The sequence below is a fragment of the Carassius gibelio genome, chromosome A20 (assembly GCF_023724105.1).
Source record: "Carassius gibelio isolate Cgi1373 ecotype wild population from Czech Republic chromosome A20, carGib1.2-hapl.c, whole genome shotgun sequence".
Lineage (NCBI taxonomy): Eukaryota > Metazoa > Chordata > Actinopteri > Cypriniformes > Cyprinidae > Carassius > Carassius gibelio.
In genome coordinates this window covers 10,127,073-10,148,673 of record NC_068390.1, presented here as the reverse complement: position 1 = coordinate 10,148,673, position 21,601 = coordinate 10,127,073, and the positions used below count along the sequence as shown (strand labels likewise).

The 21,601-nt window shown below is 36.6% G+C and overlaps 1 protein-coding gene and 1 long non-coding RNA gene across 2 annotated transcripts; one reads left to right on the top strand and one right to left on the bottom strand.

The window, feature by feature from the left end:
• The first annotated feature begins 1,296 nt into the window (after positions 1 to 1,296).
• On the top strand, positions 1,297 to 18,289 carry LOC127938644 (protein zyg-11 homolog). The gene is made up of 16 exons (XM_052535392.1): positions 1,297 to 1,651; positions 4,685 to 4,850; positions 6,278 to 6,792; positions 7,948 to 8,193; positions 8,322 to 8,462; positions 8,569 to 8,745; positions 11,549 to 11,613; positions 12,417 to 12,516; positions 13,510 to 13,560; positions 13,645 to 13,806; positions 13,927 to 13,974; positions 14,956 to 15,153; positions 15,236 to 15,288; positions 16,508 to 16,605; positions 16,694 to 16,873; positions 16,967 to 18,289. Exons 1-16 carry the CDS (start codon positions 1,649 to 1,651, stop codon positions 16,981 to 16,983), a joined length of 2,220 nt encoding a protein of 739 aa, XP_052391352.1. The 5' UTR covers positions 1,297 to 1,648; the 3' UTR covers positions 16,984 to 18,289.
• A 416-nt stretch (positions 18,290 to 18,705) lies between these two features.
• LOC127939030 (uncharacterized) lies at positions 18,706 to 20,218 on the bottom strand. Its single transcript, XR_008148867.1, has 3 exons — positions 19,888 to 20,218; positions 19,068 to 19,166; positions 18,706 to 18,973 (listed from the first exon to the last, which is right to left on the bottom strand). It is a non-coding gene; the product is annotated as an uncharacterized LOC127939030 (long non-coding RNA).
• Positions 20,219 to 21,601: the final 1,383 nt, after the last annotated feature.

Here is a 21,601-nt window from a genome sequence, read left to right as displayed (position 1 = left end):
GAATGGTGCATTGTGGGTAACGGCGGCCATTTTAGAGGCATCGCAAAGCAGGTTTGTAATAAGATAATAGCCAGTATCCAGAAAAAGTTATAGAACGTGACAAAAAAAGTTGCCTATACCTATACGGACAAACTTAATAATGAAGCCAAACAACGCTACTTAAAAAAAAAAGAGGTTGTAGGCGGAATCGATCCCTATGAACACATGAAAGTTAACCAAGCCTCAGTTTCCCTGATAATTTATCCTACCCGGTCTGTGGAGTGAGCGCTTACACCTCCGATCAATTTAAAAATGTCACTTTCACTTTTTAAAAAGTCACTGGAGGCTCACCTGCAGATCATAAATGGATCTGCAAATTAAACGTGGAGAAAACAATCTTTTTCACTAAGGAAATGTTAACATTAACCAAGCATCAGTAGTGACACACACACACACACACACACTTATCAGATTCTGCGAGCTATGAAGCTTGTCTATGCGGGTTTGTTACACTTCAGGAGTAATTACTCACCTATCATACTTGCAAAAATCCACTGTTTTCCTCCGGTAGTTCTGTAATCCGGTATAATATTGACGAACATTCACCTCAGACACAACCCACCATTCACCAAAACAAGACGCTTAACTTCCTATTTTGAAGTTCGTTCCAGTTTTTTTTTTTTTTAAACAAGTTGTTCAAATTTGTTAAATACAGTCAGCACAAAAATATCAAAAAGCAAATTAAGTTCAGGATTGGGTCAAAAGAAAATGTTTAAACAAAAAATACAGACACTAAACTGACTCCCTTACTGGCCAAAAACTAGAGAAAACGTAATGTGTTTGTGTCTGAGTTTGTGTGTGTGTATGTGAGAGAGAGAGAGAGAGACCATACACAACATGTCTCACCATAACTATGTATTATAATATTATCGAAGGTGATGGTTTCCCTCCGTACAGTGGCGACCCAAGCCATCTGACGCCTCTTGGTGATTTCAGACACCTTGTGTTTTTTTTCCAAGTAGGAAAATGTTGAAAACTAATATGATTCACGAGGCGTTTGCCCTGTCGATCATGAAACCGATTACAGCAGTTCACAATACAGCAATACTGAACCATTTTCCAAAAAATAATCAAAATTAATGACCAAATGACCAACGTTACCTAATGCCTACTATACAGTACATCTACTTCTGTACCGCGATTCCCACAATGCATTGCGACGTGACGCAACGATCCCGACCTCTATAGAACCGAAGCTTCGAAAAGGTTCGTTTCTGCCGTGGCCGTCGCCCATAGCCCCTCCCCCTCTGATGCAGATCCGTTTCCCGTGTGACCACCTTGTTTACTTGTCAAGACATCGCTGCGCTTTCCTCCCGTCGATATAAAACCCGTCAGAACGACTGACAGCACGTTGTGACCGGAGCACATATGATCGCTTCGACAACAATGCAAACGAGGAACAGAAACTACAGTGGACTGATAGCGGCCCGTGCACTTTTGATCGCCAACAAGTAGGATCCGCAAATGTTTGAAGACAGATGTGTGAAGGCTAACTAACAGGCTAAGAAGCTAAGAGCATTTGATCTCCACCGCAACCCACCGGCCATTATCCGCAGAATACGAGCGTTTCTGTCGTTTTGAGGCCGTTAGGATCCATCTCTCTGAGACCATGGTAAGGCTTTACATGTCACATTACTGTATGCAGATCATTCATATCATTCTTCTGATGGTGAAATAACGTTACTCGAAATCAAGCGGTTTGATCAACTCTGAGGTTTGTTGTAACATGCTGGTGGTCATAAACTGTTGCATTACTGACTGTCTAAAGACTCTGATACCATGTTTTCTTCTTTATTGCTCTGATTACAAAACTGTTGTAACGTTCGGTAACTTACTACCAAAAGGTTATATGTTCAAACCTTGGTTGGTGATCCATGATCAGGAACCATTGGGTCCTTGAGCAAACCCAACACTTTCTCCAGCGGTCAGTGTGTAGACTAAAATAATGGTTTTTGATATTGTGTCCCATCTTAATACTTATAAATAAAAATTAAAATAACATGAAAACATGTAGCTCGCAATATATACTATACTGTATCATGTGTACTATACCAGTTTAAAAACATTTAGTATTTTCCTACTAAATGTTTTTAAACTGGTATAGTACACATTAAACAGTATAGTATATACATTTAGTAACATAATTTTTTTCTCTCCACTTGCTATAGTATTGTACTGTTAAATGTATAATTTAAATCCAATTTTCTTTTTCTTCTTCTGTTATTTATGGTGTTCTGAACATGACATGGAAAAATATATATTTAAAAAAAAATATATTTTTTGTGTCAGATATATTCAAAGTTGTATGCTATTACGCATTGTCTTTTTATAGTTCATGACCACGTTTATTTTTAGTTTCATATCTCCAAAAAGTATAAAATAGCCTTTATGGGTATAAAATGTATTTAAAATGCTAAATATACATTACAATTTTCTTAGAAATAAATGTATTTTGCTGTCTCAAATATAATAACTATAAATGATCTTATTAGTAGCCCAAAACTACATGCAAAATAAGAAAAGCATAAAAAATACTCATGTTGTGTATTACTGAATTAAAGAATTTGATATTATTCCATTTTCTTGTTTTAGTTTAATTGTGGCCACAAATTAAGAATTTGGTCCTATGACTTTAGTAAAAAAAATAAATCGTAAATCGTGGCTAAGTTGTATTGATTTGTTGTTCCTCTGGTTTTTGATTTAATAAATAAGATAGTAAATCAGGATTTAAATAAAACAAAGGGACAAAATGCATTATTGGTACTAATTCTTAAATCATAACCATTATATATATTAGGGATTAACTGGTTCATCGGTCGCCGATATGCATGGGTCGCTCGATATTTATCGGCCGATTTTCCCCAATTTACAACCATCAGCATATCGGCTATATAAGGAAAAACTAGAAAACCCGTCAAAATAAGAGTTTTCAAAAACAAATGAGAAGATTATTCATAATAAAGTCTGTTACAATAAAGAAGGATTAATATGCATTTAATTTACACATTGAAGTGTTATTTAACATTTGTTTACTTTATTTCTGTATCTGAAAACTGTTAAACCTACTGAATGTTAAATGGATCCGAGCCATGTTTATTTGACATTGTTTGATGATGCAACAATAAAACGGCTTGTATAACTTTATGCAGGTGTTTTTGAACTTTGCTGATTTAAAACATGATCAAAATACTCTCTAGTTTGATGGCAAAATTTCAAATAATAGAGGCAGTGACAATTATCGCTATTGGAATCGTGCAATAAGTGTTTGTTAAAATCGGTATCGCCCCTGAATAATCCTATCGGTGCAAACCTAAAACATATATTTATTCGTTATTTAATTAAACTATTTATTTATTCATTTAGTTTACTAAATAAACAGTATTTTACACTGTAGTTCACTAATCTTTTCCACGTGTCCCTGGCATTCCCTTGTGGTCCCCTGTGTTTCCCCGGAAAACACCTGGGGCCTGTACCATGATGGTAGCTGAACAAATTCAGAGTTACAGGATTAGTTTTGAGTTGACAAAACCAAACTTCAATCAATCCGGCTTTGTTGGTACCATGATGCTGTTCATCAACTTTCTTTGTCAATTCAGGCTTTGATCCTGAGTTTGTGGAGCGTGTGCAATGTGTGACATCGCTGGCGAACAGCCAATCACGAGCCTTGCAACGCAAAGCAAGTTTGATTTACTTCTCGTGAGAGACCCAGCGAGATTCAAAACTAAAGGTTAAAGGTTTTGCTAAAGGTTAACAGATTGAAGTATATGACAAATTTAAATGTCATATGAAAAATGAAGGAGGACTAATAAAATAAATGATCTTGCTCCATCAGTGTAGTCACAAGTGAAACTTGTTAACATAGTTTATACATTTGAAAATATATAGTGATAGAGACTCGAACAAGTTCAGATTTGTAATTTTTAAAATAGTGTATCTTTTGATACTACAGCCTACAGCTTATTTACATTACATGATCTGTATACATTAATATTTATTTTAAATAATTTATCTGTTAAACTAAAATTGCTTGTAAGAGATAAATAATAATATGAATCACAATAATTATATAAATCATAAAATGACTTAGTTATTATCATTAAAGCCAGACTTCTATTTTATTTTATTTATTTTTTTAGCATTGGTGACCTTTAATTTGGAGCAAGATAAACTGGAGTGACTGTGTCAGACATGTGTCACTTCTCTCACATCTGATTGGTCCAGCTTCAGTTTGAGATCTCTAACCCAGAGCATAACCTGCCCCAGAGCAGGTTAGCTGTGGAGTGTAAGTTACTATGGCAATGAATGCAGCTAAAAGCCAAGCCACTTACATGGTACCTAAAACCCAGGATTGGTGCAAACTAACCTTAAACTTACCTGGCTAGCCAGCTAATCTAGCTTCATGGTACAGGCCCCTGGACTTGTTGATATGAAACAATCTATTATCCCATTAAGAGATTGGTTGGCACTCAGCTCTCTATAAAAGTAAAACCACCAGCTTAGTCATCACTTACAATCTAACACACCCAAGAGGTTTTCACAGCGATTCTAATGAAGGCAAACCTCTCAAACCAGTCGCCTTGAAAACAGAAAGGCACAAGAGGGATGAGATCATGAGGGTGTGTCTGATTTGATGTTGATGTTGCAGGACGAGGCATCCCCGCCGTCTCTGACTGATCTGTGCATGACTCTGGTGAGCTCCAGGCTGGAGCTCTTCTGTGAGATGCGTGATGACGGCTCGCTCTCTTTCCGTGAACCGCTGGTCTTCCCGCAGGAGCTGGCCGACCAACTGCTCTGCAAGATGTCCACCGAGGGTGAGCGCAACTTAAGATGATGTTCCTGCACATGCAACAATGATTATGTGTTCCATACCTCTGATAAAGACTCAGTCATTTACTCACCTTCATGTCACTCCAGACGTGCAGGACATTCTTCAGAAGAGAAGATCATTTAAAGAATGTTTGTAAAAAAATAAATAAATAAATTTCTCCCTAGAAGAAAATGTCGTACAGGTTAGGAATGATATGGGGGGAGTAAAAGATGACAGAATTTAAATTTTTGGGTTAACTATATATATATATTTACACAGTAATGTAGCATGGATGCATTTACACTACAATATTACAACACATACACACACACACACACACACACACACACACACACACACACACATATATATATATATATATATATATATATATATATATATATACGTATATGTGTGTGTATATATATAAATATATATATATATATATATATATATATATATATATGTATATGTATATGTATATGTATATGTATATGTATATGTGTGTGTGTGTGTATGTGTTGTAATATTGTAGTGTAAATGCATCCCGTCTACATTACTGTGTAAATATATCTCGATGCCACTCCAGCCGCTTCTATTTCCTCTCAAGTAGAAAGATTGGTTTTGTTAATACTGATTTAATTTGATTAGTACCCGCCTTATAGTGTCTTATTACATCAATTGAAATTATTTATAAAATGTAAGAATTTAATATTAAATACTATTTAAATATTAAAATCAAATGTAATATTAAAGATGACGCATGCATTTAATAAGGTTAGAGTAAATTCCTTTTTAATAGGCAAAATTAATAAATAATAAAATAGATTTTTAAAGGGATTTTAGTATGTAGTAAATTTTAGTCATATATAACTTAATTTCCCAACAACAAAATTGTGGCCGGTGAAAATGCTGAGTGGCTAATAATTTAGGAAAACCACTAGTCACAGTGGCTGGTGAGCTCAAATTGCATGCATTATTGTAGTTCTGCCATTTATTATGTCATGAAGTTGCAACAAGCAATTAAAGATGCCTTAAAACTTTACGTTTATGTACTTGTTATATTAGACACATTTAAGAACATGCTTCTGAAACGCAGTGGTTTTCCAAACTGTCCTGGAGCAGCCCAGCACTGTCTCCCTCATCTAACACACCCAGTTCAGCTCATTAGAGACTTTAAGAACTGAAGTGGGTCAGAATAGATAGAGATGTGTGTCAGATCCACGTCATGTTCAGCATCGGCAGCTCTTAAAGGGGTCGTGGCCTTTTTATGCCTTTATCGGAAAGGACAGTACAGATCAGACAGAAGAGCATGAGGCGGAGCGAGGGGAATAGTTCTGCAAAGGGCCGCGAGCTGAAATATTAAACATGCTGGATGTCGGCTGAGATGAGATGAATCAATCTGTATTGAAAACAGTGTCTCTCTTCCAGGCCTGTTGAATGACAGCACAGTGGGGATCTTCCGAAGCTGCCAGCAGTTCCGGTTACGTCACGCCAGCATCCGCACCGCCCGAATCTCCGCCGAGGCCTTCCAGCGTGCCTTCTGCCAGCACCGCCTCGTGGAGCTAGATGCTTCACGGGTCAACGCCGACCTCACCATTGCTGACATCCTTCGAGGTTTGTCCTCCAATAAAACCTTGCAGGAGAGTCTGCAGCGGCTCGTGCTGAGCGGCCTGACCATGTCTTCTCTGGAGGAGCCCAGCTGTCGTTGTTTCAGTGCCATGCAGGGGTTGCGTGCACTCAGCGTGTCCAGTGTGGACTTCTACGACTCGGGCTTGGTGGACGTGTGCGCGCTGCCCCGTCTGGAGAGTTTGGATATCTCCAACACCTCGGTGACGAACCTGACCCCGCTCCTGGGCTTGAGAAGCAGGCTACGCTACCTCACCATGCACCAGCTCAAGAGGCTGGAGATGACCACCGCTCAACTGCTAGCTGTGCTCAGTCAGGTCAGCTCTCCAGCTGTTTTAATGCTGAGGTCACTGAGGTGACTCCCTTTTTGTGACATTCAAGAAACAAAATGTCATGTGATGTAACCTTCAAGTAAAAATTACATTTTCCCTATATCTTTATATAGATTTACAATATAAAAAGGTCTTTTTTGTTTTCCTTTTTTTCTTCACAAAACCTAAGCCAAGTCTTTTTACTGATCTTGATGCTGTCGAGAGGATCTGCAGCCTGCATGATATTAGAAAAAAGGGTTAATTTAATTGGGGGAAAATTGGTTATACTCAAACATCTGTCAGTGACTATGAATTTGTGTTATCATAGGCTACATTCCCACGGTTTTTGACCCATTCAGTATAATAATATTAATAATAATAATAATAATAATAATAATAATTATAAATATTTTAGATTTTATTCAGTACATTTTTTTTAAATAATTTGTTAATAATACTATTATTCTGTAAAATTTTATATTTAATAAATGTTATAGTTTAAATGTAAAATGACATTAAATATATACATTTATTTTTAAAGATTAAAAAAATCAAAATTAATTTAATACTAATTAGCAGTGTGGAAGTTTTGTTAAATATTAGATATAAAGGTGTGTGTGTGTGTGTGTGTGTGTGTGTGTGTGTGTGTGTGTGTGTGTGTATATATATATATATATATATTTGAAATTCAAAAAAAAAATGTAATTATACAATTAAAAACGATATGATAAAATAATAATAAAAGGTCATGCCAGACTTCTTAATGTTTTCTTGCTTTGTTTTTCTCGTGTTTTTCTTTATCATGATCTCAGGACACTTGTATCACCCTCATACTAAAGAAATCAAAATGAATAATACAACGAATATTACAGAAGTGTAAAAAGCACACATCACACTGTACTGACAGCTGACAGAGTACAGTACATGACTTCTCAGATGTTCCCAGGCTGACAAACGGCAACAGACGCTGACAGGAGTAAATCAGACAAAACCTGCTGAACGTGTCTGCTGCCGTTTGTCGGCATCTGTTGCTGCAGTTAGAGGTACATGCAAGTCATTGTAGGTGTGTATTGAAACTTGTCTCTCAGGCTAGGATGTTTGTCACTGTGCTTCTGCGTGATGATGTGTAATTGCACACACATTATTCTTCTGTTTCTCCAGCTGGAGGGTTTACAGCACCTTGATATCTCCGACGATAAGCAGTTCACATCCGACGTGGCGCGGCAGCTCCTGGAGACCCCTGGCATCCTGCCCCAGCTGGTGTCTCTGGATGTTTCGGGCCGCAAGCAGGTGACTGATGCAGCGGTCAGGGCTTTCGTGGAGGCGAGACATGGCATGACCTTCGTTGGTCTTCTTGCCACCGATGCCGGATTCTCTGACTTCCTGTCTGGAGAGGGCAGCTTAAAGGTATGTGCACATACACAACAGCAAGTTGTGATGTTTTGAAAAAATTCTATATTATTCTCTTTACCTGCTGTTTATTTGTAGATGCTGTGAATGATTGTAAGATCATGATTATTTTTCTGTTTTTCCAGGTGACTGGAGAGGCCAATGAGACTCAGATCTGTGAGGCATTGAGAAGATACAGTGAGAGAGAGGGGTTTGTCAGAGAAGCTCTCTTCCACCTCTTCAGCCTCACTCACGCCATTGAGAAACCACGACCTGACATCCTGAAGGTATGCATACTCATAAAGATTGAGTGATGAATCAAAGATCGCTGCATTTCTCCAGATCAGTCCTCATGTCCCTGCTCGTCACTTTTCTGTTGTTCCCGATCTGCAGTTGGTAGCATTAGGGATGAAGAATCATCCGGCCACGCTGAACGTGCAGCTGGCAGCCAGCGCCTGTGTGTTCAACCTCACCAAACAGGAACTGGCCTTTGGCATCCCTGTGCGACTCCTGGGGAACGTCACACAGCTGCTACTCGAAGCCATGAAGACCTTCCCCAACCACCAGCAGGTACGTAAAAACTAGACTAAACCATCATGGAAAAACTGTGATGTGGAAAAGCTGAAATAAAATTAAAGCTTTGAATATTACATTTAGTTTTTTTTAGATGGCCTAAAGTTGGGATTAATATATATATATTCCTCAATTTTTTTTGCAGAATACATTAAATTCTTATTGCAAAATGTTACATGCACTATAAATGTAAATATACATGTATTTCACTAAATCAACACAAATAAGAATAAAACTTACTCATTTCATTTACTATGCATGAATATTGATAATTCATAATAAAGAGCATGTATTTTATACTCTATATTGTTTATATAATTTTTTATATAGCTATGTTTATATTTTTTATAAAAAAAATATTTTATATATATTTTTAGTACTGAGTTTGCACATATGCATGGGAATAATTCATCCTTATCTATTCAAAGAGTGTTATTGTAAAAAAAAAAAGAAAAAAAGAAATTATTATAAAATTAAGTTTAAAAAAAAAAATGATTAAATCATTTTTGATTAAAATATTACATGAAAAAACATTAGAAATGTTGAAATGTAGCAATTACTCAAACTGTTACAAAAATACATTTAAAAATAAATTTTAAATAAAAACATTTTTTAAACTTAACCTGAAATTATTAAATGAACGCCAATTCAGAATATTCCTAAAAGAACACTGCCTAAAATGCCCCCCCCCCCCCCCCCCCCCCACTGAATTAATAATCATCTTAACATGACAATAGTTTAAAGGCATTTAGGAAAACTGATTAAAATCACTGCAATATTTACTATGTTGTTTTACATCAAAAGAAAAATCACCACTAGTATATTTTGAATATTTCCGAATATTATTCGGCTCAGTGGATTCACAAATTCTATCATATGGTATGATGAAAGTATTTTGTAGTCAGGTCACTTTCACTTGTCAGCATTATTGTGTCGACACTTGACACTTCACAAAGGAAGTATACTTTTCACACCAAAGTATGTGAGTGGAGTGTAAGTGGAGCAGAACTTTTGACTGCAGCGAGAAGTAGATTTTTTTTTTTAAAGTTGGAGCTTGGTGGTTTTCACTCAATCTTATTATTAATATAACTGCATTTTATGAAGAATTCATGCTTTTAACATCATTAGCTAGTTTGACAGATATGTGGATCACTCAAATCAGAAAGCAGGTGGAGGTCAACGGTGATGGCTGAGTGCAAGAGGTTATATCTCAAACATGTTTATTTGTACCATGTGGATACTTTCAAATTAATTGGGTGAATTCACATTTTAATCCATGTATTGTACAGGAAGTTAATCTCCACTCTACACTAATGTGCTGTTTCTAGGGATGCACCGATACCACTTTTTCCCTTACCGATATTTTCATTTTGGTACTTACCAATACCTTCATTTTCACAGCATTTGTAATTTTTTACCGATATTGGATACAGAGACAAAATTATGATGATGATTATAATAATGAGAAGAATTATTATGTTAGTTGGCTTCATTTAGCAAACCGATATTTCCTTCAGTTATTTCCACACTTAATTATACTTGTTAAAATGAATTGTATAAGTTTTTGTTACTTTACCTGTTCATTTTATTGGCGTATCTAATGGCTCCATGCTTGACGTTTAAAATAAATGTTGTTTATAGTGAATGCCCCTATAATTTTTGTTTTTTTTATATTTCCGATTTCGTTTTAATCCAACTGCACGTGCTAATGCAGCCAACAGCAATCTAGATCATTCAAAAGTGCGCACTCTCTGACTTTCTCTCTCTGTCTCCTTACATCAAATAACTTTAATAACTTGTGCACTGTTTTGCTTGCTTGCTTTTGACATATCTGAACGAACTACAAACTTTCCAGTAATGTCTGTGAGATATTCACACGACAAGCTCGCGCATCTGTGCTCCGCTTATCAGCTTGCACACATCCGCTATACAGGCGTGAGTATTAATGTTTAACATTATATTAATTACTTACATGTTCGTCATAGACATCCTTAAGCTCTATTAACTCCATTCTACTGTTGTTCTTTTGTCAGTATTTATTTTTCTGGACACAGCTCTGTTCACACGCTGTGTAGTAGCATCGGCTTTTTGTATCGGGGCTTTTTTTATAAATACGAGTACAAGTACAGAAGCGCAGTATCGGGCCCCATATCGGTATCGGTATCGGTGCATCCATAGCTGTTGCACAACACAGAAGCTGGCACATAGAAACAATCAGGATTGCAGTAAATTATTGTCAACGCTATCCTGGAATAGCAGCGTATTATTTCTGTTTCTGAAGTAACTACAACCCTCAGCTTCGCCACAGTTAAGAGACGCTGCACCGACGAGTGAGTTAAACAGTCATTGAATATAGACTTGGGCTAATTATACTGTTTCAATAAACAGTACAAAAGTATTCTTCTAATATATATCTAGTATTATTCTTCTAGTGTATTTATATTTCATTTAATAGAAGTTCAAAATAATAGTAATAATAGATATTTCAAAACGCATAGAAATACTCTAGCCGCAAGTTTCGTCATGGAGTGAAGGCAGAGCAGGGTTTCTGCTCAGTGGAGCGAGGAGCAGGGGGATTATTGAATGCTTGGAGTGTGCAGGAGAAATTGTTGCCGCTCCACTCAACTCACGTACTGCTTTACACAATAAGCATTTGTTCTTCCTGAGAACATTCTCATTGTACACGATCATCAGTTCCCCATGATGATACGTCATTTCAAGAATGAGGAAAAGGTTTTACAGGTGCCAGCTATGATTTACTTTTGAACAGTTTTTTTTTTGTGTGTTTTTTTTCCCCCAGTTGCAGAAGAACTGCCTGCTGTCTCTATGCAGCGATCGAATCTTGCAGGAAGTTCCCTTCAACAGGTAACCCTTTTCATTTTCTGCTTAAAAATGTGTTAATCACTCTCTTCAGTTTTTGTCAAGCCGCTAATAATATGAAGTAATATCAATAGTAATTTAGAAAAATAAATAAAAATGTGCATGTTATTTTCATCAGTTTTGCATGAGCGGTATCATCTGTTGGTCTTTTGTTGTGATTGAATATCTTGCTTTTTGAAATGACAATTATAAAATAAGAGGTTAAAGTGTCTTATGCTTACCCAGGCTGCATTTATTAGATAAAAAAAAGCAATACTACAGTAAAAAACTGTTATATTGTGAACTGTTGCACTATGTACTGTTTTCTATTTGAATACATTTTAAAAAGTGATTTATTTCTGTGATGTAAAGCAAAGTTTTCAGAATCATTAATCCAGTCTTCAGGCTCACATAAACCTTCAGAAATCTTTCATTGTGCTGCTAATAGTTTTTAAGATTCTAATGTTAATTGTAATATTATAGTCACTTCTGATCAAGTTAATGCATCTTTGCTGAATATAAGTGTAGTTAAAAAGTAGGTTGAAAGGATAAATATGTTGACTATGTTAACTTGAAACAGACAGTTCTCACCCTTGGCAAGTGTATCAGCCAATCAGAATGTAGAATTCAGCAGTTCTGTTGTGTAAATACACCAAAAGTCTACAATTTGCACACTCACTCATGACTGTTTACAACATTTGAAAAGGTTATCGGATATATGCTTTCAGTTCAGACTGGTAGTGTGTTGCCTTGTTGACAGATTGAAATGTCACACCGGCTAATGTGGAGCAAATATGATGTTTGTTCAGGTTCGAAGCTGCCAAGCTGGTCATGCAGTGGCTGTGTAACCACGAGGATCAGAACATGCAGAGGATGGCTGTGGCTATTATCTCCATCCTTGCTGCCAAGGTAAATAAGTGCAGTCGGCACTTGAGAACATGTTTAACCGTAGAGAGTAAACAGAAGCTGGAAGGCTTCCAGAAGAGATTCAGAACATTCTGTCGCAGTGATGCATCATGAAATGCAGAGTGACAGATTCTCCAAGTGTCACGTCAGCCAGCTCTTCCCCTCGGGGGAATCCAGCCACCGTTCTGAAATGCATTCCACTTCGTCAAGTGGATACGAGAAGTTTATACAGACAGACACTCAACCTCTCAATTCTGACTGAAGGAGTCGACTCCTATTTACACTTCAGGCAGCTCCATGTACGATTGTGACGTCACAGCTGCGCTTTTTTTCATCAGAATGCATGGTTGATTTTGGATAACCATATGGAGGAAGATGTAGTTGTGGCTTCTGGTAGAGGGTCAACAGGGTCATGCATACCACCCAAAACCTGACCTCTTGCCCACGACCAGTTTTACTTCGATATTGTAGCGTACATCAGCATATTCAATGAGAAAGAATTTGAAAGTGAAAGTGAAGTGACATGTAGCCAAGTATGGTGACCAATACTCTGAATTTGTGCTCTGCATTTAACCCATCCAAAGTGCACACACACAGCAGTCAACACACACACACAGCATGAACACACACCCGGAGCATTGGGCATAGTTGGGGATTCAGTGCTTTGCTCAAGGGCACCTCAATCGTGGTAGCGAAGGTGGAGAAAGCGCTACATTCACTCCCCCACCTACAGTTCCTGCCGGCCTGAGACTTGAACTCACAACCTTTGGATTACAAGTCCGAATCTCGGACCATTAGGCCACAACTTCCCCCTTAAAAGGACAGTTCACCCAAAAATGAAACTTATTCTGTCATCTACTCACCCTCAAGTTGTTCCAAACTCAAATAAAGAGTCTCATACAGGTTTGGAACAATTTGAAGTTAATGAATAGTTTCATAAGGAAGAGGAAGAATGTTCATAACCTAACTTGACTCTTTGTGTGTGTTTCTTAACAGTTGTCCACTGAGCAAACTGCACAATTAGGAGCTGAGCTTTTTATCGTAAAGGTATGTTGTTGGGTTTTTTTTACATTTGTAACGCTTGAATTGGAGGAATAGTGATTCTTACCTCTCACACTCTTTACATGATAGCAACTCCTGCACATTGTGCGGCAGAAAACGTGTCAGGGTATCGTGGACGCCACGTTGAAGTTCACTCTCAGTGCTCTGTGGAACCTCACGGATGAATCTCCTACCACCTGCAGACACTTCATAGAGAACCAGGGACTAGAGCTCTTCATCAAAGTACTCGAGGTAAACACTTACACACCTTCTTAAAGAATATTTGGAAGAACATAACTGAACTTTGTTTGAATTTTTTTTTTTTTAAACCTGCTTTGAAGTTCTCATCTGAAAATATCTCTGTTTTTCCAGTCCTTTCCATCAGAATCATCCATTCAGCAGAAGGTCCTGGGATTACTGGTAAGGAACAGTGGGGGGTCAGAAACTGATTTAAACTAAACTTAAATTAAGTTATTTTAATTAGTTGTAATTTTAGCATTTTTATTGTAGCACATAAATAACTAATATATATATATATATATATATATATATATATATATATATTGCATAATCATTATTTATTTTCATAATTTTTTTAAAAGAAATTAAACTTTTATTCAGCAAGGATTCATTAAATTTACCAAAAGTGACAAAGACTTTCCTTAAAAATTATATTTCAAATAAATTCTGCTCTAAGATTTATGAACAAAAAAAATGTATCCCACTTTCAACAAAAAATATTAAGCAGCACAACCATTTTCAACATTGATAATAATCAGAAATGTTTCTTGAGCAGCAAATCAGCACAGTACAATGATTTCTGAAGGATCATGTGACACTAAAGACTGGAGTAATGATGCTGAATATTCACTTTACATCACAGGAATAAATTACATTTAAAAAAACATTTATTTGAAATTGTAATAACATTTCGCAATATTACTGGATTTTTTTTTTACCAATTATTTATAGCCTTGGTGAGCATAAAAGACTTCTTTTAAAACCCCCAAACTTTTGAACGGTTGCGTGTGTGCGTGCATATAATTTTTTTGAAGCATACATATCAAATAGGAGCATTTTTTGTGGTGTCGAGCCTCCAGTGATTCTGTGCTGGATATGCACTGGAGAGGGAAATACATATTGCAGTGTTTTGCTCTGGTGAAATTGAATTGAGGTGAGTGATTCTGGAGCTGTGGGCAGCTCTGATAAAACGCCTTCTCGTGTCAAAGGAAGCCGTGCTGAGGGATTATGCAAATAGCTTCCCTTAGTTAGAAAGTATAATGAGACCGTTTCATTTTGCATTCAGTTGTATTTTTGGAGCTGTGGTCCTCTGTGCTGTTGTCCTTTCTCTAGCTTGTCTAGTTCTGAATCTTTTGTGTGTTTTGTTTCGCTTGTATTCAGAATAACATCGCCGAGGTTGGGGAGTTGCACGGTGAGCTGATGGTTCAGAGTTTCCTGGATCACATCCGCTCTCTGCTGAACAGTCCAGAGGTGGAGGTCAGTTATTTTGCCGCGGGTATCCTGGCCCACCTCACCTCACGGGGCGAGAAGGTGTGGACCCTCGAGCTGTCACTCAGGACCACGCTGCTGGAGCAACTGGTGTGTGCTTGCACAAATTGGTTATTTGTTTAGTATTATTGAGGCCTGTGTAAATGGTTTAATCATTATGTGTTTCTCGCAGCATTCTGCGATTCTGAAGTGGCCGACGCCGGAATGTGAGATGGTAGCGTACAGGTGAGAGATGACAAACCCACATCGTGAAAAACATGCGTCACTGAATGTGAAGCATGGACCGTGTCGAGTACTAAAGGCATCTGCTACTCAACAGAGATTGCCAGGTTTTTTAAGGTATTTCTTAGAGCATAAAGTTAAAAATTCAGTAAATGTTAGGTGTATCACAGGAATGGATTGAATAAAACAATACTATTATTATTATTTTTTATAACGTACTTAAATGTACAAAAAATTTTAAAAATCTTGTTACTACTTACTGTGCGATTAAGTGTCTAAATAAAATTTAAGGTCCTGATTTGTATTATTAATCAGTGAGCATTGAATAAACATTTAATATTTTTAACATATTTATATATAATATGTTAAATAAATTAAATTATATTTAATATTGTGTTCCTGTGGTTCAACTGATAGAGCATTGCGTTAGCAGCGCAAGGTTGTGGGTTCGATTCCCAGGGAACACATGTTAGGTAAAAACTGTTAGCCTGAATGCACTGCAAATCATTTTGGATAAAAGCGTCTGCTAAATGCATACATTTTATTTAAGTTTATTTTTTATATATATGCTGTTCAATTTGTAAAATGCATAAAATGTCCATTAAAAAAAAATGTCAACAAGGTTACAATAATTTTGTTCATCCAATACTAAAACTTTGACAGAACTGGCTGTCTTGAGCAATGCCATTTTTGTATTTTTAATATACTATTACAGTATTTAATAATATTTTAATTATTTCTGTATTTGAATTATGAACAATGATGTTCAGTTTTCTTCTTCATTTCCTAATTTAAATTTAGTTTCTTAAACTGAATTTAAAATTGTCTTGAGCCTTTTTTCCCCTTTTTTATTTATTTCATAATTATTATTATTATTTCTATTTAGTTTTATTTTCTGTTTTTTTTTTCCTGTTATTATACTTATTTATTTTTTATTTCATTTTTTTTGCCAAAGCAACATTTCTAATTTTCATTTATGTTTTTCATCTAATATTTGTGTTTTATTTAGATTAAAATAAAAATACAAAGGTTTAATTAACAGTAACACTTGACATGACGCTAACGTTCAGTCCGGTCACGCTTTTAAGAGGATTCAGGCTTCAGTTTAATGCTTGTGCAGGCCCCTTTCAAACTCTATTCCACTATGCACTAGAATGAAAATGATGTCTAGTATTATAAAGCGATCAAGTGTTTAGTGTAAACCTCTGTATGTCTGTTTCAGGTCGTTCAACCCATTCTTCCCTTTACTGGAGTGCTTCCAGGCCCCAGGAGTCCAGCTGTGGGCTGCATGGGCCATGCAGCACGTCTGCAGCAAAAATGGTGAGATCTGCACCAGAAACCCAACGCTCCTGAGCCCAGAGACTTTCTGTGTTCATTTTCCTTTCTCTTTCTGCCTTCATGAATGCAGCGGGCCGGTACTGCAGCATGTTACTGGAGGAGGGAGGACTGCAGCATCTAGAGGTCGTGAGGTCACATCCCAAAACCCACGGCGACGTGCTCCGATTGGTTGAGAGCATCCTTGACAGTTTACATCACCACCGAGTGCGCACAGGATACACAGGACTGTCCACAGCACACACACATAAGGGTACGTGTCCACAGAAGAACCAAAGTTAAATGGTTTTCAAATGACCCAATTGTTTATTTTCAATTTTATTCCATATTTCTCTTTGTTTTCCAGAGGAAAATGTTCCATGATGAGCTCGGTGGCCTCCGGAAGCTTTTTGTGTGTGTATGTGTTCACTCGTGCCCATCCGTATGACAACGAGGCTCTGCTGCTCTTCTGTTAGGAGGAACGTGGGATGAGTTACCTTGCATATGTTTGCACACGACGGAATCCGTTATTTATTTGACATAAGAAATAAAGTCTCCGTGATCTGAGGAAATGTTTATTTAGACGGGCAGCAGCTCAGAGAGTGTTTATGTTCAAATGTTGGACGTATGTGAGCGTTAATTTGTGTGTGCATGTGTCTATTAAGAGCATGTGCATCAGATTGTGTATGCATATTCGGATTTTGGAAGCAAATCCTTAGGGAATTTCATTTATTTGACAAATTTCTGTTCATGTTGGGCATAAAATGCAATAATATAAAGACAATGGATAAAGTTGTGTTACATGGAAACACATGAACCGTTTAGTAACTTTCAGTGTTGAATGTGTTAAACTGCATGTGTGAGAGAGAGAGAGAGAGAAAAAAGTGTGTGATCTGTGTGTACAAACGAGGGACAACCGCTTGTCAACACACTGGATGGACAGCACCAGAGCTTTAGTGATGAAATATATTTTTATAGACTGAATAAAAACGGGGGCAGATGACACTGTTTATGATGTTGTGTTGCATGCAAAGTATTATGATCCTACGGAAGCCCGTTACCACCACTGGATAAAAAATTAAAAAAGATAATTGCGACTTTTTACTGTCTTTTTTTTCTCTCAGGATTGCGAGTTTATGTCACGATATTGTGACTTTATAACAATTTTGACTTTGATGGGGGGGGGGGGGGGGAGACAGAATTACCTTGCTTTATTTTTTATTTAGTGGTGGAAATGGGCTTCCATAAGATCCAGATTTGAGTTTGTTTAAAAAAAAAAAATGGTACTAAGTGGACTGAACGTGTCGGCTCAGAGGAAGGATTCCTCAAGAAGCCGGAGCTCTTCAGAAGTAAAGTAAACTGATGGAGATGACTAAAATCTGAGCTTTTGCCTTTGTGGGAATATGTCAATAAATGGATTGTTGCCTCATAAACCACGCTGGGAAATCTCGAACGTAGACGTTACAAACGGATGCGGATAAACAGCAACTTGTAAAAAAGTCAAGAGAAGAACTTTGTTTTGATCGTGGCATCTTTGGAGCACTGGTGATTTGCCAAAAGTCACTGGATTTGCCTTTTTGCAAAACGTACTTGCATTGAACTTTAAGTTTGATTTAACTTAACACCAATGAAGCTGCAGCAGGTTCAACTTGTCTTGTTTGAAATTGCAATAAAAAAATATATATATATATATGTATACTCCATTTGTTCCAATGATCTAAAGAAGCTTTTTTTGTATATAAATGTTTCATTTCCATGGATGTGTATGCTTCTTTTTTCCAGCATGGATTCGGTTTTCTCTTCGTAACTTGGCCATGTTTTATATGATGAGATAGATGCTCCAGCAAATGTGCTCTTGTGTCATGCACTCTACTGTCCTCTTCCTCACTCCGAATGTGGCTTGAGCAGCAAAACAAGAGCAAACAAGTGTCATACTGCTGCTCAGATTCACATTTATGGAAATGATGTTTGGGTAATAAAGAAGAAAACCCCTGCTGCTTCGGTCTGCTGTTGATCTTTATTAATTCATTCATTTTAAAGTGTTTTTTTTTTTTTTTTCAAAATTAAAGCATCATTTAAACTTGACGAATATCCTAGCTCAAATTAGAGAAAATTGTTTATCAAGAAACATTTTGTATAGAAAAAAAAAAAACAAGAACGTGATACGGTCCTTTTGAAATGATTTGTGGTAGTCATTTTTGGCATTTACAAAGCTCAGATTTCAAAGGAAATTAAAACCCAACTCTGGGTACAATGTCGTAACGCAAGTACAACATGTTCAAAGTCTGCAGTAGTACCATGTGGATTCAGACTTTCACAAGGCCTCTTTTCTATCAACGCAGCCACCCTCTTGTCTTTACCGTGGAGGAATGAGCTGAGAAACATCAAAACATTCACAGTCAAAACCAAGCATACAAAATGAAATTCTGCGGATGTTTTTATTGGTAAGGTTCATGTATAACACTCACCCTGGCGTAACCGGTTCCCTCAACGGTCATTCCTGAAGAGATGTCCCCCTCAGCTCCTCGATTCATGACTACTTTAGCCATTCACACGCCAGTCAGGGCCTGAGGAGAGAGGAAAACAGAAATAAATCTCTTCAAAACACTTTTTTATTTTCTGTAGTTACTAGGGTATTTGCTGGATGGCCAAAATGATATTGATGATATTTCCACCCGTTATATATTATATTCGATTTTAATTTTTAGTTTTAGCAGCATTTATGAACAACATTAAAAGGAATGTTGGCAAGAAGTACAAAAGCAGTTTAATTATAATTCATTATTTTAAAATAATTCTTCTTCAGTACAAATAATACCTTTTATTTGATCAAAAATACAGTTATATTGTAAAATTATATTGTTAAAAAAAAGTAAAAAAATAAAATTGATTGTGTATTTCTTGCGTTCATTAAATTATTTAAATAATAAATATTATTTTTAATTATTATTATTGTTGATTTTAAAATGTCATTTATTCCTGTGATGTACAGCTAAGATTTCAGCATCATTATTCCAGTCTTTAGTGTCATGATTCCTTAAGAAATCATTATTTAATGCCTTTCCTCAAGATTCTCTGATTAATAAAAAGTTCAAAATAAGAGCATTTATTGAAAACAGCAATAATTTGTATCAATGTAAATATCTTTACTGTCAATCAGTTAAATGCATCCTTGCTGAATAGAAGTATTAATTTCTTAAATCATAGTGAAAGTCTTCAAATAATGTTTGTTATATCTGTTTATTTACTTTCACCGCGACTGTAAAATCTGCACGTTCCCACCCTTACCGAAATAGGTCGTCTTCATTTTGATTTCAAATAATGACTTGGCAATCATGGGGGAAACCGGAAAAGCAGGAAGTTCTCGTTTTTACGTGACAATTTAGTACAGTAGAGAACATTCCAGTTCCACAAATCCGCATGCCATGTCACATACTGACGACAATATGACACATGTTCAGGTCATGCCCTCGATTATGCACGTGTCTTTTGTACCATTGCGTTGTTCATCACGTTAAATGTGTGCTCTGGACAATAGCGGACCTGAGGGAAGACTGTACTGGCACATTTGATCCAGGTCTGTCTTGAGGTTGTTGTGTACATATTCATGGCCAGCCGGTCGTCCTGTCTGTGACTGTACAGTGTCACGTGATGCAAATGAGATTAAAGCACAAGTACACAATGAAAGCCTGTGGCTATAGATGTACTGGTATGCAAACAATTGAAATATCACAGAAACATACAAACGTGCAAGTACACATAATCATAGGTGCATAAAAATCATATCTATGAGCTACACTAATAATGAGAAACCACACACACACACACATAAACAAACAGGGTCCCTATACACCATCCCAAAATTATATATATATATATCCATTATTATAAATACATTATATGTATGTGTGTGTGTGTGTATGGCAAATATAATTTTTTTTTAGCAAGGTAGCATAAAATGATCCAAAACTAACCATTAAGGTATTTATAATGTTACAAAAGATTTATATTTAAAATAAATGCTGCTCTCCTATGACTGCGCTCACAGAAATACAATTACATTTGAAACATATTCAAAGAGAAAAAGTTATTTTTTTATATTACTAGTATTTATTGCCGTTTTTACAGTATTTTATAGTATTCTTGATCAAATAAATACAGCCTTGTTGAGCACACAAAAAAGGAATTCCCCAAAAACATTATCATTATATTATATAGATATTAGAATAAACACATTTTTCTTAATGGTTAATGATAATAGTGTTGTAACAGTCACAATGTGGTGGTGTGCAATGACTGATGGGTAAATGTCCCTCTCTATAGTGATATACAGTTGTTCTCTTTGCAGTGTGCAGTGCCCTTTGGCCTGATGACAATCTGAGACTATATGTTTCCATTACAGATTTGCGCAAAACGTTGGCAATATTTAATAAATGTTGATTTAAAAAAGTATTGCGAATTGCAGTTTTGCTAATTATTCCTTTTCCGCATTGCCTGAAAAACCACCTCATGTGAGCATAAAAACTTTTTTGTGACATTTGCCATTTTTGGCCAAATTGACGCATTTCCATTAGGCGTATTTTCAATTCGCAATTTCAATTTGCGCAATTTGAAGGGTAATGGAAGCGCGCCTAATGTCCGAGTACCCTTAGGAGCCCACTTCACAGGACACCTTCAGAGTGTACCTATAGTTTTGGAGTTTGCTCTCAACAGAAGAGAGAATAATTCAGTGAGACAGTAGCAGAGGCACAGAGCGTGTCTGAGACGGTGAAGAAGGAAATGTCCTACAGACTCACCTGAGGCAGGATCTCTAAAGAGCCTCTTGCTTCACTCTTGCAGTTAAGTCTATCAGACCTGTTATGTCTGTTAACTTCCTGTTTGTCTGTCTTTCTTCTGTAATGGGACTGCCATCTAGCTGTCTGTTTGTCTTATTTCAGTGCTTTATCTATTCATTAATTTTTCTCACCAGTCCCTGGGAGTAATCCTCGCGTGGTTTTCAATC